Genomic DNA, 15,243 nt, shown 5'->3' with positions numbered 1-15,243 from the left:
AAATGAAGACCCAACACAGCCATAAATAAAAATAAAATAAAATAAAAAATTAAAAAAAAAAAAAAAGCACTGTATGTTGACCATATAGGTATAGGTATTACATTTATAGTGCGTACAGGGATTTGAGCAAGAAATTATACTCAAATCTCCTTTTACTGTTTTTTTTTAATATATCACCTTATACTAAATCAGACATTTTATTTTCTTCCTTCCTGTCAATGAAATGACTAGCTCTTGTATTAATCATATTTGAATATATGTAGGCAGTAATTATATATGTAATTCTTACTTTTTTTAAACAAATGTTTCTATTAACTACTTTGCAAAGCTGAACTTGAAAGTAGCATCCTTAAAACATGGCCTCCCTCCCCCTTACTCTTTTTTCATGTGCAACACCACAAACCTTTCAAATATAAATTTTTATGTGATATAATATTCTTCTCTTTAATACACTGGTTTACTGTTATTCACTATCTATCCAATTATTGACAGAAATGAAGCTTTCATTTCAACCTGATTACTATCCATTGTTTTGTGTAGATTGGTTTGTACCATAAATATTTTTATGTTATCATTATGACAAAATATAGTCCTCTGTTATAAGTTTTCATCATCCTGGGAAAACAGACATGACTTAAAGCTCTCAAGGTAAAAATAAAAAGTACCGACAGAATTTAGTATGTGTGTAAATGTTACAGTTAATGTTTAACAAACCCACAATTGTATCTAACATTTTGAAAGTGGTTTTAAAGGCACATTAGGATTACCATAGAGTTCCGCTATTTTTTCAGGATGAAGTGAGAAGGAAGGGGGTCTGTATCACTATGTGTGGTATTAAATATTTTAATATCACTACTTGTGATATAAAATTCTTATTATCTCAGGCTGTGGCATTTAATGTTACTGGCCAATAGTGCTACCACTGAAGTTTATTTGCTGGCTTTAGTCCTTTTACTTTTTTCCCCACTCATCTTTAAGGTTTTGACAGCTGGCAGATTTTCCTGAGTCAGGTTGAATAATGTAGTGTTTGAAACAGAGCTGCAAGGGAATATACAAGCCACCTCACTGCATAGACTCAACTTAATTTTAAAAACAAAAGTAAACAGAAAAATCCAAACCTTTTAACTTCGTTCTTAAAAAGTCTTTGACACAGTGAAATATCTTCATTGGTCAGCTCACCCCTGTCAAATATCTCAGGAAAGCTTAAGTATGGAAAGTTGAAAGTATTCAAACTAAGGCAGATGTTATTCAAGTCACCAATTTGTCAGATTTCTTGTAGGATGTTTAGGTTCTTTTCTGTTAGTACTGAAGTACTTTAATCCTGAGGAATTTTTAAAAACTCGCTATAAATAATCGAAGGAGAAAGAATTACTCAGATATTTTGCCCAAGTCAGTTCATAAAAGAGCTTCCACAGCCACGATAGACATACTTTGCAGATAACTTTTCTGTGCTAATCACCTTAATCTGGTATCAAGATGTTTTCCTACAAACAGAGAGCTTTTAGTCTTGGCTTTTTATTGGGGTCTCTTTGAATAAGACCATTTGAATAATATACTGTCTAAGGTTTGGGGCACTTTGAGCGGGGCACTCAAAGTGTGAGGAACAGGCTTCAATTTAGTATCTGCAGGCAAAAATTCTAATTCCTGTACAGCTGAAAGTTGGAGCAAAGAGCATGCGATTCAAATCTCAAAAAAATCCCTGTGTATTTGGGAGAACTGGCTGTGGGAAATCCAGGTAAAAATACGACATGTTTTTGCAAATTCACAAACAGGGTATATGCCACTTAATCTCTCTCTCATTGTAAACTAAGTGCCTTTTCCAACCTATTTGTTTCCAGTAACTTCAACTTCTCCATTCTTGTGATTTTAGAGAACCTGGGGCATAGAATTAAAGTAAGAGGCCCTGGGTTAGTGTAAATTTACATTGCTCTAGCTGTGAGTGTAGTGAAAGTGAAATCACAACCAGGAATAAGACTTTAGAAAAACATGATAATAATATGCTTCCAGATATGGGAACTGAGTACGTCAGGGGTATTGAATGGACATATCAGAAATTCCTATCCTTTATGGAGTTTAAAAATAGATGGTAACACTCTCCTTTGTTAGTATAATCCCAAAATATTTAGACAAAAATGTGAAATTCAAACAACACTGGAGACATTGTTTGGTGTTATGGAAACCAAATATAACAACTGACTTTTTTTTTTTCTCCCCATGGCATCTAGAATGCTTGTAATTGGATAGACGTAATCAAAGTGACCATTTTCATATCACAGTTAATAAAGAAAACTTGAGCCTATTTAAGCCATGAATAACCTCAAGGCATTTGTTAGATTTGTTTCCAATATAATGTTAATATTTTATATTTTTATATCCTCATCCCTCAGGGGAAAATCAATGGTGTTGTTTTATAAGATAAAAGTAACATAACATGGATTTTTTTCCCCTGTATATCACTGTGGTTTTTGTTCTAAAAAAATATTCTTCTTAGTGCTATCAGATCTTCCTCCTGGTGCTACCATAATAACCAATAGTATATACTTATTTATTTTCAAAAGAATCCCAATTGATTTTTCCCAGAGGAAAAACAAAGAGCTTGCTTCAAACAACCGTTCTTTTAGTTGGATCACTATGGACAAGCTTATAATCATAATTTAGAGCATATGTCAATCTATAGCTTTAATAAAAACATTTCTTTTTTGGATTAAAGACTTGAATGTAAGATCTGAAACCATAAAACTCCTAGAAGGAAACTTAAGTGGTAAGTGTCTTGATATCAGTCTTGGAGATGATTCTTTGGATTTGACACCAAAAGCAAAGGCAACAGAAGCAAAAACCAACAAGTGGTGCTACATCAAACTAAAAACTTTCTGCACAGCAAAGAAAGCCAACGAAATGAAAAGGCAACTTTCAGAAGGGGAGAAAATGTTTGCAAATCATATATCTGATAAGGGGTTAATATCCAAAATATATAAAGAACTCATACACTCAATAGCAAAAAAACCAAACAATTTGCTTAAAAAGTGGGCAGAGGATTTGAATAGACATTTTTCCAAAGAAGACATAGGGATGGCCATAAGGCACATGAAAAGATGTTCAACATCACTAATCATCAAGGAAATACAAATCAAAACCACAGGGAGCTATCACCTCTCACCTGTTAGAATGGCTATTATCAAACAGACAAGAAATAACAAGTGCTGGCGAGGATGCGGAGAAAAGGAAACCCTTGTGCATTTTTGGTGGGAACATAAATTAGTGCAGCCACTATGGAAAACAGTACGGAAGTTCCTCGAAAAATTAAGAATAGAACTACCCTATGACCCAGCAATTCCACTTCTGGATACTCATTCAAAGAAATAAAACACTCTTTTTTTTTTTTTAACATCTTTATTGGAGTATAATTGCTTTACAGTGGTGTGTTAGTTTCTGCTTTCTCCTCCCTCTTGCGTCTCCCTCCCACCCTCCCTATCCCACTCCTCTAGGTGGTCACAAAGCACTGAGCTGATGTCCCTGTGCTTTGTGGCTACTTCCACACTAGTCATCGATTTTACATTTCGTAGTGTACATATGTCTATGCCACTCTCTCGCTTCGTCTCAGCTTACCCTTCCCCCTCCCTGTGTCCTCAAGTCCATTCTCTATGTCTGCGTTTTTATTCCTGTACTGCCCCTACGTTCTTCAGAACCTTTTTTTTTTTTTTAAGATTCCATATATATGTGTTAGCATACAATATTTGTTTTTCTCTTTCTGACTTACTTCACTCTGTATGACAGACTCTAGGTCCATCCACCTCACTACAAATAACTCAATTTTGTTTCTTTTTATGGTTGAGTAATATTCCATTGTATATACGTGCCACATCTTCTTTATCCATTCATCTGTTGATGAACACGTAGGTTGCTTCCATGTCCTGGCTATTGTAAATAGAGCTGCAATGAACACTGTGATACATGATTCTTTTTGAATTATGGTTTTCTCAGGGTATATGCCCAGTAGTGGGATTGCTGGGTCGTATGGTAATTCTATTTTTAGTTTTTTAAGGAATCTCCATACTGTTCTCCATAGTGGCTGTATCAATTTACATTCCCACCAACAGTGCAAGAGGGTTCCCTTTTCTCCACACCCTCTCCAGCATTTATTGTTTGTAGATTTTTTGATGATGGCCATTCTGACTGGTGTGAGGTGATACCTCATTGTAGTTTTGATTTGCATTTCTCTAATGATTAGTGATGTTGAGCATCCTTTCATGTGTTTGTTGGCAATCTGTATATCTTCTTTGGAGAAATGTCTATTTAGGTCTTCTGCCCATTTTTGGATTGGGTTGTTTGTTTTTTTGATATTGAGTTGCATGAGCTGCTTGTAAATTTTGGAGATTAATCCTTTGTCAGTTGCTTCACTTGCAAATATTTTCTCCCATTCTGAGGGTTGTCTTTTTGTCTTGTTTATGGTTTCCTTTGCTGTGCAAAAGCTTTTAAGTTTCATTAGGTCGCATTTATTTATTTTTGTTTTTATTGCCATTTCTCTAGGAGGTGGGTCAAAAGCTTGATGTGATTTATGTCATAGAGTGTTCTGCCTATGTTTTCCTCTAAGAGTTTTATAGTGTCTGGCCTTACATTTAGGTCTTTAATCCATTTTATTCATTTTATTTTAAAATCCATTTTATTTATTTAATCCATGGAGTTTATTTTTGTGTATGGTTTTAGGGAGTGTTCTAATTTCATTCTTTTACATGTAGCTGTCCAGTTTTCGCAGCACCACTTATTGAAGAGGCTGTCTTTTCTCTCTTGTATATTCTTGCCCCCTTTATCAAAAATAAGGTGACCATATGTGCGTAGGTTTATCTCTGGGCTTTCTATCCTATTCCATGGATCTATTTTTCTGAAAAACACTAACTCTTAAAGATATATGTACCCACATGTTCATTTCAGCATTATCTACAATAACCAATATATGGAAATGACAGGTATAGCTATCAATGAATGAATTAGTAATGGAAATGTGGTGTATATATACACAACGGACTACTATTAAACCCTTAAGAAGAAAGAAATCCTGCCATTAGTAACAACATGGATGGACATTGAGGGCATTATGCTAAGTGAAATAAGTCAGAGAGAGAAAGACAAATACCACTGTGATCTCACTTATATGTGGAATCTTAAAAAAAAAAAAAAAAAGAGTTCTGGCTCTTAAATACAGAGAACAGATTGGTGATTGCCAGAGTTTTTGGGGGGAGGGGGGCAGTGAGGGGTGGGTAGAATGAGTGAAGGGGGTCAAATTGCACAAACTTCCAGTTATAAAATAAATAAGTCCTGGGGATGTAATGTACTCATGGTAGCTAGAGTTAATAATACTGTGTTGCATATTTGAAAGTTTCTAAGAAAGTAGATCTTAAAAGGTCTAATCACAAGAAATTTTGTAACTATGTATGGTGATGGATATCAACTAGACTTATTGTGGTGACAATTTTGCAATATATTCAAATATTGAATCATGCATATCTGAAACTAATACAATGCTATATGTCAATTATACCTCAATATAAAAAATACGACAACTGTTTTTTATATCCTAATTAAAAAAAAGACTACCCACAGGTATTAGGTTCACATTCGTTATCAGAGGAAGTCACTGGAATGTATTTATTTAAGGCCTGATACAATTTCAAAAAGTGTTCTTGTGAACAAGAAATGACTCACGCACATTGAGGAGCTCTTGAATGTCACCTAGGATTTAGTGACGACTGTGCAATTAAAAATGCATTAAAATGCTAGGCAGCTTTCAGGCTAATCTAAGGAGAAAGAAAAGAGGGATCAACATTTTCAATCATGAAAGAAAGTGGGTATTGTTGGGGGAAAAGTGATCACAAGCCAGGTAAGTGAGAAAGAAAAAAGGTGTGGATAGACAAGCTATTGAGTAGGGAGGGCAATTTTCTCAGACTTAGACTATTACACCCAAGTAGATGAATGCATTTTGAAAGTTACTCCAAGTGGTCATCACTGGCAAAATAATGGTTAAGAAAAAATAGACAAGACTCAACACAATCCTGAATTCTGAGAAACGAATGGATCTAAAAAGCCAAATAAAGACATTTTAAAATATCACATGTTAAGAGTAAGATAGCATTACTGTAGTCATTTGGTAAAACTAACACCCATGATGGAATCTAATCAGAATTATAAAGTGATCAGCCTGAGAGTATCATTTAAACAAATTTAAAATAGTATTTAAGAGCTATAATCATCAATCGTAAGTACAATCTCCCTGGATAGTATAGAAGATAGCACAAAAGGTCCTGAAAAACTAATGACCATTATTCACACCTTATAGTTCTTACACAACATTCAGAAGTTGTTAATAGATATTATTCCTTACACATACACAAAACCTCTGCATCTAAAAATGCAGAGATGTATTTGTACACCATCAACCACAGACTCTTTTCTGAATACAACCGCCACATCTTCGGGCATGATAAACACACACGACTACATACACACTCATGAGACATCTGAGTCTGTGTCAAAGAAAATGCTCCATCACTCATTCCCTTTAATGATGGATGTTCTAACGCCAAAACAGTTAGGATCATAATTTGCATTCAACAGCCAGTTCCTTCTTGTTCAATCAGATGCATAATGTCTATTTAAATTTACCAAGCATGAGAACAACAGAGGCTAGTGCAAATGAACAGCATTTTATAAGAACCTAATAAGAAAACTGACTTTCATGAAACCAAGCAATCATCTTACAAAAAATCTTTTGCTATATAATTAATTTAAATATTTGATTCAGTTTAAAGTATTTCTTTAATAATAATTCAATATTCCAAAATATTAAGCACCATGTTACTATCAATTGCTGGCTTTTGGAAAATTTGCAGTTTCAGTTAGATTAAATGAGCAATAAACAAGGCTGAAATATTTTTATAATTTAAACATTTTAAAACCTTAAAAAATTATTCATAATACAGAGAAAGCCTGTTTTAATCCAAATGTGCTATTATGCTCCTTTTTGCCCTGAAAGTGATATAGTTCTCATGAAAATGAAGCATGATAGTAAAATCTGTTTACTTAATGGAGTCACCACTGCTCTTTTTTCTAGTTAAGGTACTTTTTAAGTGAGTTAAAGTTCTGGCAGAATCTTTTATGGTTCATCGGCCTTCATTATTCTTTGAGTCATATAATTAAATAATCACATGAAATAAAAACATGGCAGTGCCTATCAATCAAAAGAGTTGTGTTCTCAGAGATCAAGAATCAAATGCCAAGAAAGACTCATCTAATAAGGGCCCCAACTGCCATTGATGTTACAGTGATTTCAGTGACTAAAAAGGTGATTCACTAACAAGACCTATAAGAATTTCTGTGACTCTAGCTGGCCATGCATTCTTGAGTTCTTTACAACCCATTTTAATATCATATTGTCAATCATATGCCATACTTCTGAGAGGAAAAAAAAAAGCAATCTATAAAATAGTCAGTGACACCCAGACAAGATTAATTAACATGAACAATTTGTCGTTTTGCCAACAGGATTGTTTTAATGACACAACCTAATCAAAGTAACTTGTGACTGCAATCATCCACAGGATGTGTCGGAAGAACTTTTCAAACATGAAATATACACGTCTGCCTGAAGATGTAATGGACTTTCCACTGTTGGCTTTGGCATTCAGCTCTGTTTGTTATACACTCATTACATCCTGTACTCAGGAAGAAGGAATATTTAAAACAAACTTCTTTCCCTTCTAACTACTGCAGCTGCTTCTACCAAGCAATAAAAGTTGCTAGAGAAATCATATATACACATACATGTAAAATGAGGGAAACAAGCTGCTTCAACGCCTTGATTTAAAATAAGCTCAATCAGTAGAAAAGAAAAACGCTGTATTATACAGCTTGATGAGCAGCTGAGGACAAGAATATACTCAGACGCAGCTCTAGGATTCAGGATATCTTAGTGTCTGAATGAGACGAAGGACATTTCTCCTCAATTTCTCTAAACTACTGAATGAATAAGTGAAATTTATGTGGGGAATGCAACCCAAAATAGACAGATACGTAAAATTTTCTTAAATATGATTCTGAGGCTTTAAAGGCAGAAAAATGAAAAGTCTTGCTTCTGTTTAATTCTAATTTATAAAATTATATCATTTTGTAAATCCTAATTTAATGAGTTCTAGGTTAAAGGATACTTTTCATAAGTCAGCAATAAAATTTAGCTCAATGTTAACAATCGTCCTTTAGGAGGAAAATATCAAGTGTATTGCAAAGCAATAATTAGAATATAGATTATTTTAATCTTTACAAAGATTAAAATTGAGAGGCATGTTAACACCTCGCAGGTCTACGGAAAAGACACTGAAAGTATCAAAAGAAAAAAGAACAGCCTTACTCTTGACGGTCGCCGTCCGGGTACAGTTGTAAAGAATAGCCAACTCCCCGAATACTTTTCCTGGACCCATCGTGCACAGCTTCACACCTTCTTTTGTAACTTCAACCTTACCATCTAAAAAGAAGAAGGAGAAACACATCATTTCGATTCTCTCTCATGCTTCATTTCATTTGTTGCATTTCCAAGATGAGATGAGGAGGGCCAGGCTCATTTTCAAAAATGCAAAGCAGCTACCAACTAACACAAAGTCATCCTCAAGATGCAGTGCAAGAAATGCAATAAAATATGTAAGTTAAGAAATCCATATCCTTTCCTAAATTAATCACTGATAAGATTAGAGATGAGACTAAAAGAAAACACCAAAAAAAGACAGAGATAAAAATGACAACATGTGAAATTATTCCAAATGCAATATTAGAAAACTCTGGTAATTCCAATTTTAAAGTCATTTTGAATTTGAAAGAAAAATTGAGTGTGTACATATTATACAGCACACTTCATACTCGGGAATTCTCATCTGAGTAAGGTAGCTATTATGCAAAGGGAAATTACTTTGATCCTAGAGCATTTTTTAATTGCAGCTCACGGCATCTTTTATTTTTAACCATCTTATCCGACTTGGGCAAGACTGTTTCATCTGCTTCCCAGCCCTGCAACATGGACTGTAAGGAAACCAAACTATAAGGGTTGAGGAAAAAGAAACAGACACTGGGACTGTTGATGTTCCACAAAGGATTTGGAAAATGAAATGCTAAAGAAGGAAAAAGCTAAGTAAACAGCGGGCACTGGGTATACATTGTTGCCTGAAAGTAAGGAAATGTTATTCATGAAGGAAATGAAAAAAAAAATACATTTTTAAAAAAGTCATAGCTATGTACACTAAAAATTCCATCACCTAACATAATGGGGGAAGAAATAAAAAGGCAACACAATCTATTCTACGCTTAATCCTACCCTTCTATTATTCCTCCCAGTAACTTAGCCATGGTCTACAGAAGGAAAACCTAATGCTTGGCAGCAGCTAGTGACTGAAAGGAACTAATGCTACCAAGTTTGTCCAAATGTCAGGCCTTCATGCATTGACTCCATCATTATCACTTTATCTATGTGCTTCCTGTAATATTTAACTTTTTGGAGTTTTAGCTTTACATTTACTCCCTCCTTTTTAAAAATCAATCCAGTTCTACCTAAGCAATAATATTTATAAAATTATAGGGTTGTTCAAATACCTATTGAGATAAAATCTTAAATATTAAAAAACTTTTTAAAAAGCTGAATTCATGTACCACTGATGCGAGATCAATCCTTCAGAGGGCATTGTTCTACCCTGAAAACTATTTCATCTGAATGGTATCAATGGAGAGAGAATGCTGCAGTAATTAGGGTAAAATTTCAGACAAAATCTACTCACTACTCTTGAACTGTGTATCTGTTCCTCCTCTGTGTGTTAAGAAGCTATTTAGGAATGAATGTATCCAACAATCCTAAAAGTTTGGAAATACTTTTATGCAGGTATGACCACTAAGAAGTCTAGCTTTTTCATGCCTTACTTCTTGACTTCAGGAAGGGAAACTTTCTCTTGATAGGTACATCAAAACCAGCCCAGGAAATTCATATTTTTTTAAGCTTCAGTTGCTCCTTCCATGATATCCCCACTCAGCCCTTTCTCTCAATGGCAAGCCTATTCCTCTAGAAGTTTCATCTGCCACTCAAGAATGAAAGATAGGCTCAGAATACAACATAGTTAAGACATTTATACATCATTTGAAGTCAGACCAGGAGTTAAGTTCTGGTTCTCTTATCAGTTCCTTACTAGCCTTGTGTCCTTGGGCAAGAAGTTAATTTTTCTATGCCTCAGTTTCTCCATTAATAAAATGATAAAAGCAAAGCACCTATCTTATTCTGTAGTTTATAAAATGAAATGAGATAAAGCAGGTGCAATGCTTAGCACAGTGCTGGCATATAGCAAATCTCAGTAAATACTACCTGTTATTATTGGTATTATTTGCATTATATTTCTTTCTTATCATTTAAATGTAGGTAGGGCTTATTAGATTACACTGAAGCACAATATTCCATCATCTATTACAGAAACCAATCAAGGTCCATGTAGGATAATATGTTTTCGTTTTTGTTTTTTAAATAGAGAAAGGATTTGTTTCAGATTTTCTCCCTATGGGGGGGCTGAGGAGAGAACTTTGGGGTTTTAATCAATATCACACCCAAAGAAGAAAGAAGAATCTCAAGAATTCACACTGATCTACCTGGCAGAATGCAGTATTTTTGTACTACCTTCCTACTTGGCTATGTCCAGCCAACATTTGTTGTAGTATTGCTTCAACAACTATAGTCTTATGGGTGGAGGTTCCCACGAATAATATAGTAACAATTTTCTCACACATTATAAAATTTTTTTGACTTAAAGCTATAGCTTTAACTGTATTACTAAAACTAAGAGCAGAATGAATAATGCCTAAAGAACTTTCATACACAGCTCATTTTGTACAAGTCTGCTTCTCTGTCTCTTTGGGTCCCATGGTTTAAAGTCTTCAGTGGAAAGGAATCCATAGGAATTAGACCACTGCTAAGAATCCTGCTGGACAGTTTCAGAGTTAGGTCTTCTTAACCACTAACCAACCTAAAAAAAAAAGACCAGACATTGGGAGTCTTGTTTTAGCTCAGTGGTTTCTTAAAAGGCATCTGTGGACCCATCACATCAGAACTAATTTATAAAATCCAGATATTCCTCCCTCTGGGAAACTGTAAATGTCCCTCAACCCAGTGACCGTTCTACTTGGTCCTAGAGCCCCTTATTTCTCTGAAAAACCATGCTCATATAACACTGATCTGTTTTAACTTATGGACAGTTCATCTTGTAACTGTTCATGTTTCCCATTCTCATACGACTTCTAGAAGGTTCACAGCATAATTGTATAGGACTCTGGGGTTTCGAATTTGTGCAAATTCTGGTTACAGCTCATTTTCCTGATCTGATATTTTCTTAATTTTCTCAAGATTTATTCAATTTTTTGGAAAAGATAGGTATAAGTGATTATATATATATATGAATAATTAGTGTTGGTAACAGAAGGTTGAACCCCATATTAATTAAAAGAGCAAAAAAAAATTAAAAAAATACTTGCTGAAACAAAAATAGAAAGTTGGATGTCAAACATCTTTTCCAGATTAAGTTAAACACTGCAGATTCAATATATTCACAATAGTCAAGGAAGAAAGGGATCTGATCTCATATAATAGTTGAGAAAGGTCTAAAAAGCACTGTATTTTTTTTTAAATGAACAGAAAGATCTAAACGTTAAACAGAAACAAAGTCTTTGTAAATTGTTACCCTGAGTCATAATTTGATCACTTATCCTTCCTCATACCTGTTGTGTGGATGGGGAGTGAGTAATTTAGGGAGGCGAGATCGACTGGGCACTAAAAAGAAAGAAAGGTACACACAAGGCATTAATGAGAGATTTTTGAGAGAAATTTAGAAGTGCTGTCATTTCCAAGAGCCCAATAAGGTGAGTTATTGATGTGAAATGTGAATTTGGTTAAGCTCATTCACTGTGCCACACACCAGCCTTGAAGCAAAATTAGAAGTGATTATACATTTACAAAGGATTTCCAAGTACGGACTAAGTGGTTCACTTAAGAAAACTAAGAACAAGACAGTCAAAAGTTTACTGCATACACCCAGCAGCTCTTATTCCCACCTGATCAACCTCCTTTAAAGTATTAGATTCATCTTGAAGCCACTCCCCTCATATATACTCCTTTCTTTTTCACACTGTGTCTAAAAACAAGATTTGTTTTAAATGGACTCCATGTGCATGGAAAGTAGGTAGGCCTACGTGTGGTAATTTGGGTTGTGAGGGGAGGGTTGTGAGGGGAGGGATGTGGAGAAACAAATAGGTAAAAAGTCAAGTAGGCCGAATATATAGCACACTTGTGCAGAGGCTTACAGCACTGTAGAAATAGGCCAGCTTAGAGGTTTTTATATAATTACAATTTGCTGTTAACTTGAGGAATATATTTTGATGAATTTACCTCAGGTCAGCTTTGATTAATGTAATTTCTATTTCTTTAAACAACAGAAGAGAATCATTAGCATTTATTCATGACTGTTTTAATACTTCAATTTAGTTTGATTTTCAAATATGTTAGATTTCAAATCAAATATTTCTTTTTAAAGAATAGCAGAAGGACATTTTCGAAACATCCTAGTAGAGTTCTAGACTTTTTCCATGATTTTCCCTGGCTAAACTCAACAGCGACGAGAGGCTATTAGAACTGTTACTTGAGGAACTCATAATAATCCAAAATGTGGTTAATTTATGTCTTCTACTTCTGCTCTTTTTATTCATTTTTGATTTTTTTTTAAAAAAATGTGATACTACACTGGTGTTATTTTTACTATGCCCTCTCTCTACAAGAAAAGAAACATTCAAATCATTTTTATTTGAACTTTGTTAAACTGCTAAAGTTGTTTGTGCGAGAGATGTTGGAATGCTGGCTAAGATAAAATGTAAGGGTTATTTATAGTTTCATTTGGCTCTTTTTATCACTCCTGCCATTAGCATGAATAATTGAAAGCTTTATCACGGTAACTTGACTGTATTTTTTATTTTACTTCAGGTACCACATGCCCATTTATGATCTGCAATGGGCTGAGTCATAAGTAGTAAATTTTGCCACTTTGAGGAATAATCAACCTACCTGTTGCTCTTTGGTATCACTATTTATGTACCACTTTTGGGAAATGCTAAGTGTTAAGAGATCCATAATAAAGCATCCATACTTTTATCTATCTTTTATAAGAATCAGTAGGTCCTATAAATAAGACACTGAATTTACAAGGAGACCCAGAATCTCCTGGCTTTGTTTATCTTCATGGGTTTTTCACTAACCGGTGGTTTTGTACCATAGGACTTTCATGATAAGGCAAATCAGTTTAGAGATTTACTACTGGCAGGCTGAGACAGAATGGTTGGCAATAACCTAATTACGAATACTCTGTGCTTAGTTCCAACAATCCTGGTTGGAACATTCAAGACAACTTGATTGGTCTTTAAAGGGAGACAGTTGTTTTATCAAAGGTCCTATCTAGACAAGACCTTCCATCTCTTTCATTCTCTAATACGTTCATGATTTTGTAGGTTTGAGACCACAGCTTTTACATTATGTATTCTCTCATGAGGGTTTCTGTAGCTCCTAGATTCAATAGGAACATTCAACATTGTGGTGGTTGAGCTGTGCTGTGACCAGCATATGTACATTTTCTCTAGGAGATGAGGTTACTTATGTGTCTTGTTTTTTTCCTTTCTAGTTTTATTTAGATATAATTGACATACAACACTGCATGTAGGTTTAAGGTCTATAGCATAATAACTTGACTTACATATATTGTGAAATGATTACTACAATAAATTTAGTTAACATCCATCATTTCATATAAACACAAAATTTTTTTTTCCATGTGATGAGAAATTTTAGAATTTACTCTCTGCTTTCTCAATGGATTAACAATACTATTATATTGAACTTGCCTTGTAGGGTCATTTTAGATGGGGGTTACTGTCATCTGGGAGGAAAGTAGAAATTAATAAGGCTACTATGGGATAACTAAAGGGAAAAGCCATCTCATTGCCAGGGACACACACTATATTCTTAGACAGTGTTCCTTAAGAATACTTCTTGTCAGTCATTTATATATGTCTTCTTTAAGCCAGTATAAGGAAAAAGACTGTCTCACTATGAGATGAAAGTTTGTTCTTGAATTAAAGAAGGGCAGTGTGTCAGCACCTTATCAGTTTTCTATTTAAGTTTGATTTCAAGTCCAAAAGGATATGGTCTCTCTGGATTTAAACTCCTGCTCCTTAAATGAGGTGTTAATTTTGATTGAAAAATCATTTTTTGGCCATTGAATAAAAGCCTGTGAAAAACTGCCCTGTTTTAGTATTTAGTATTATGTGTTTTCTTCCTAAGTTTGCTTTAGTGTTTTTTGTTTTTTTTTGGTTTACCAGTTTCTCATTACAGATTAGCGATAAGAGAAAGAGAGAAATGGAGACCGAGAGAGAGAGAGAGAGAGAGAGAGAGAGAGAGAGAGAGAGAGAGAGAGAGAGAGAGACCATAGTTTTTTCTTCCCTAAACTATTTGTGCTTTCATAGTTTCTTTAACCATCAGGTCCTTATAATACTTTAGATGGGACTAAGCTTTCCATTCAGAGAAGTCACTTCTTTGATATTATCATAGCAATAATTCTTACTAGAAGCACAAAAGTACTAGTCATCCAAATGGAATGAAATAGAATCTGAGGTATAAGAGGCTAGTTGAGGTTCAAGACACATGAGTGAAGAACTTTGCTTCTTCTCCTTCAATTAGGCACATCTGATTTCCCTTCTGGTCATGACTGCTATAAATATACTTGATACAATTTTTCTTTGCACTAAATTACAATAGATTATAATACATATTGAATATGAAATAAAATCAAAAACATAAATGAGGCATCTAGAACTAAAAATCTCACTTATGAAAAAAAATTAGAGAAAGAGAGAGAGCTAGGTTAACATGCACATCAATATACTTGAACTTCACTTTTTGTTTTGGTTTCTAACTCTGAGGTCTTAGGGCATACATATCCACAAAGGAAACCTACATGAGGAAACAGACTGAAATGTAAGCAATTTGGATACAGAAAATCATCTGCACCATGAGAGTGAAAGTCTGGAATGAGCAACTCACATTGCAGCACTTCTGTCCTTGGGGATAAGTAAGAATTTATTAAACCTATTGTAGATGGCTCAACCATTGACCTGACATGAACAGGACTCTGGAAG

At 34.5% G+C, this 15,243-nt stretch overlaps 1 protein-coding gene across 2 annotated transcripts in view; it reads right to left on the bottom strand.

Annotated features, from left to right (window-relative positions):
- PRKG1 (protein kinase cGMP-dependent 1) overlaps window positions 1-15,243 on the bottom strand; it is a 1,261,642-nt gene that overhangs the window by 785,331 nt on the left and 461,068 nt on the right. For both annotated transcript variants that reach the window (XM_057531141.1, XM_007182835.3), the window contains exon 3: window positions 8,399-8,512. In XM_057531141.1, the coding sequence (XP_057387124.1) occupies window positions 8,399-8,512 (114 nt within the window). The remainder of the gene's footprint in view (window positions 1-8,398; window positions 8,513-15,243) is intronic.

This window comes from Balaenoptera acutorostrata, chromosome 16, assembly GCF_949987535.1.
Source record: "Balaenoptera acutorostrata chromosome 16, mBalAcu1.1, whole genome shotgun sequence".
NCBI classification, from domain to species: Eukaryota; Metazoa; Chordata; class Mammalia; order Artiodactyla; family Balaenopteridae; genus Balaenoptera; species Balaenoptera acutorostrata.
This window is presented reverse-complemented; position numbering and strand designations above follow the sequence as displayed.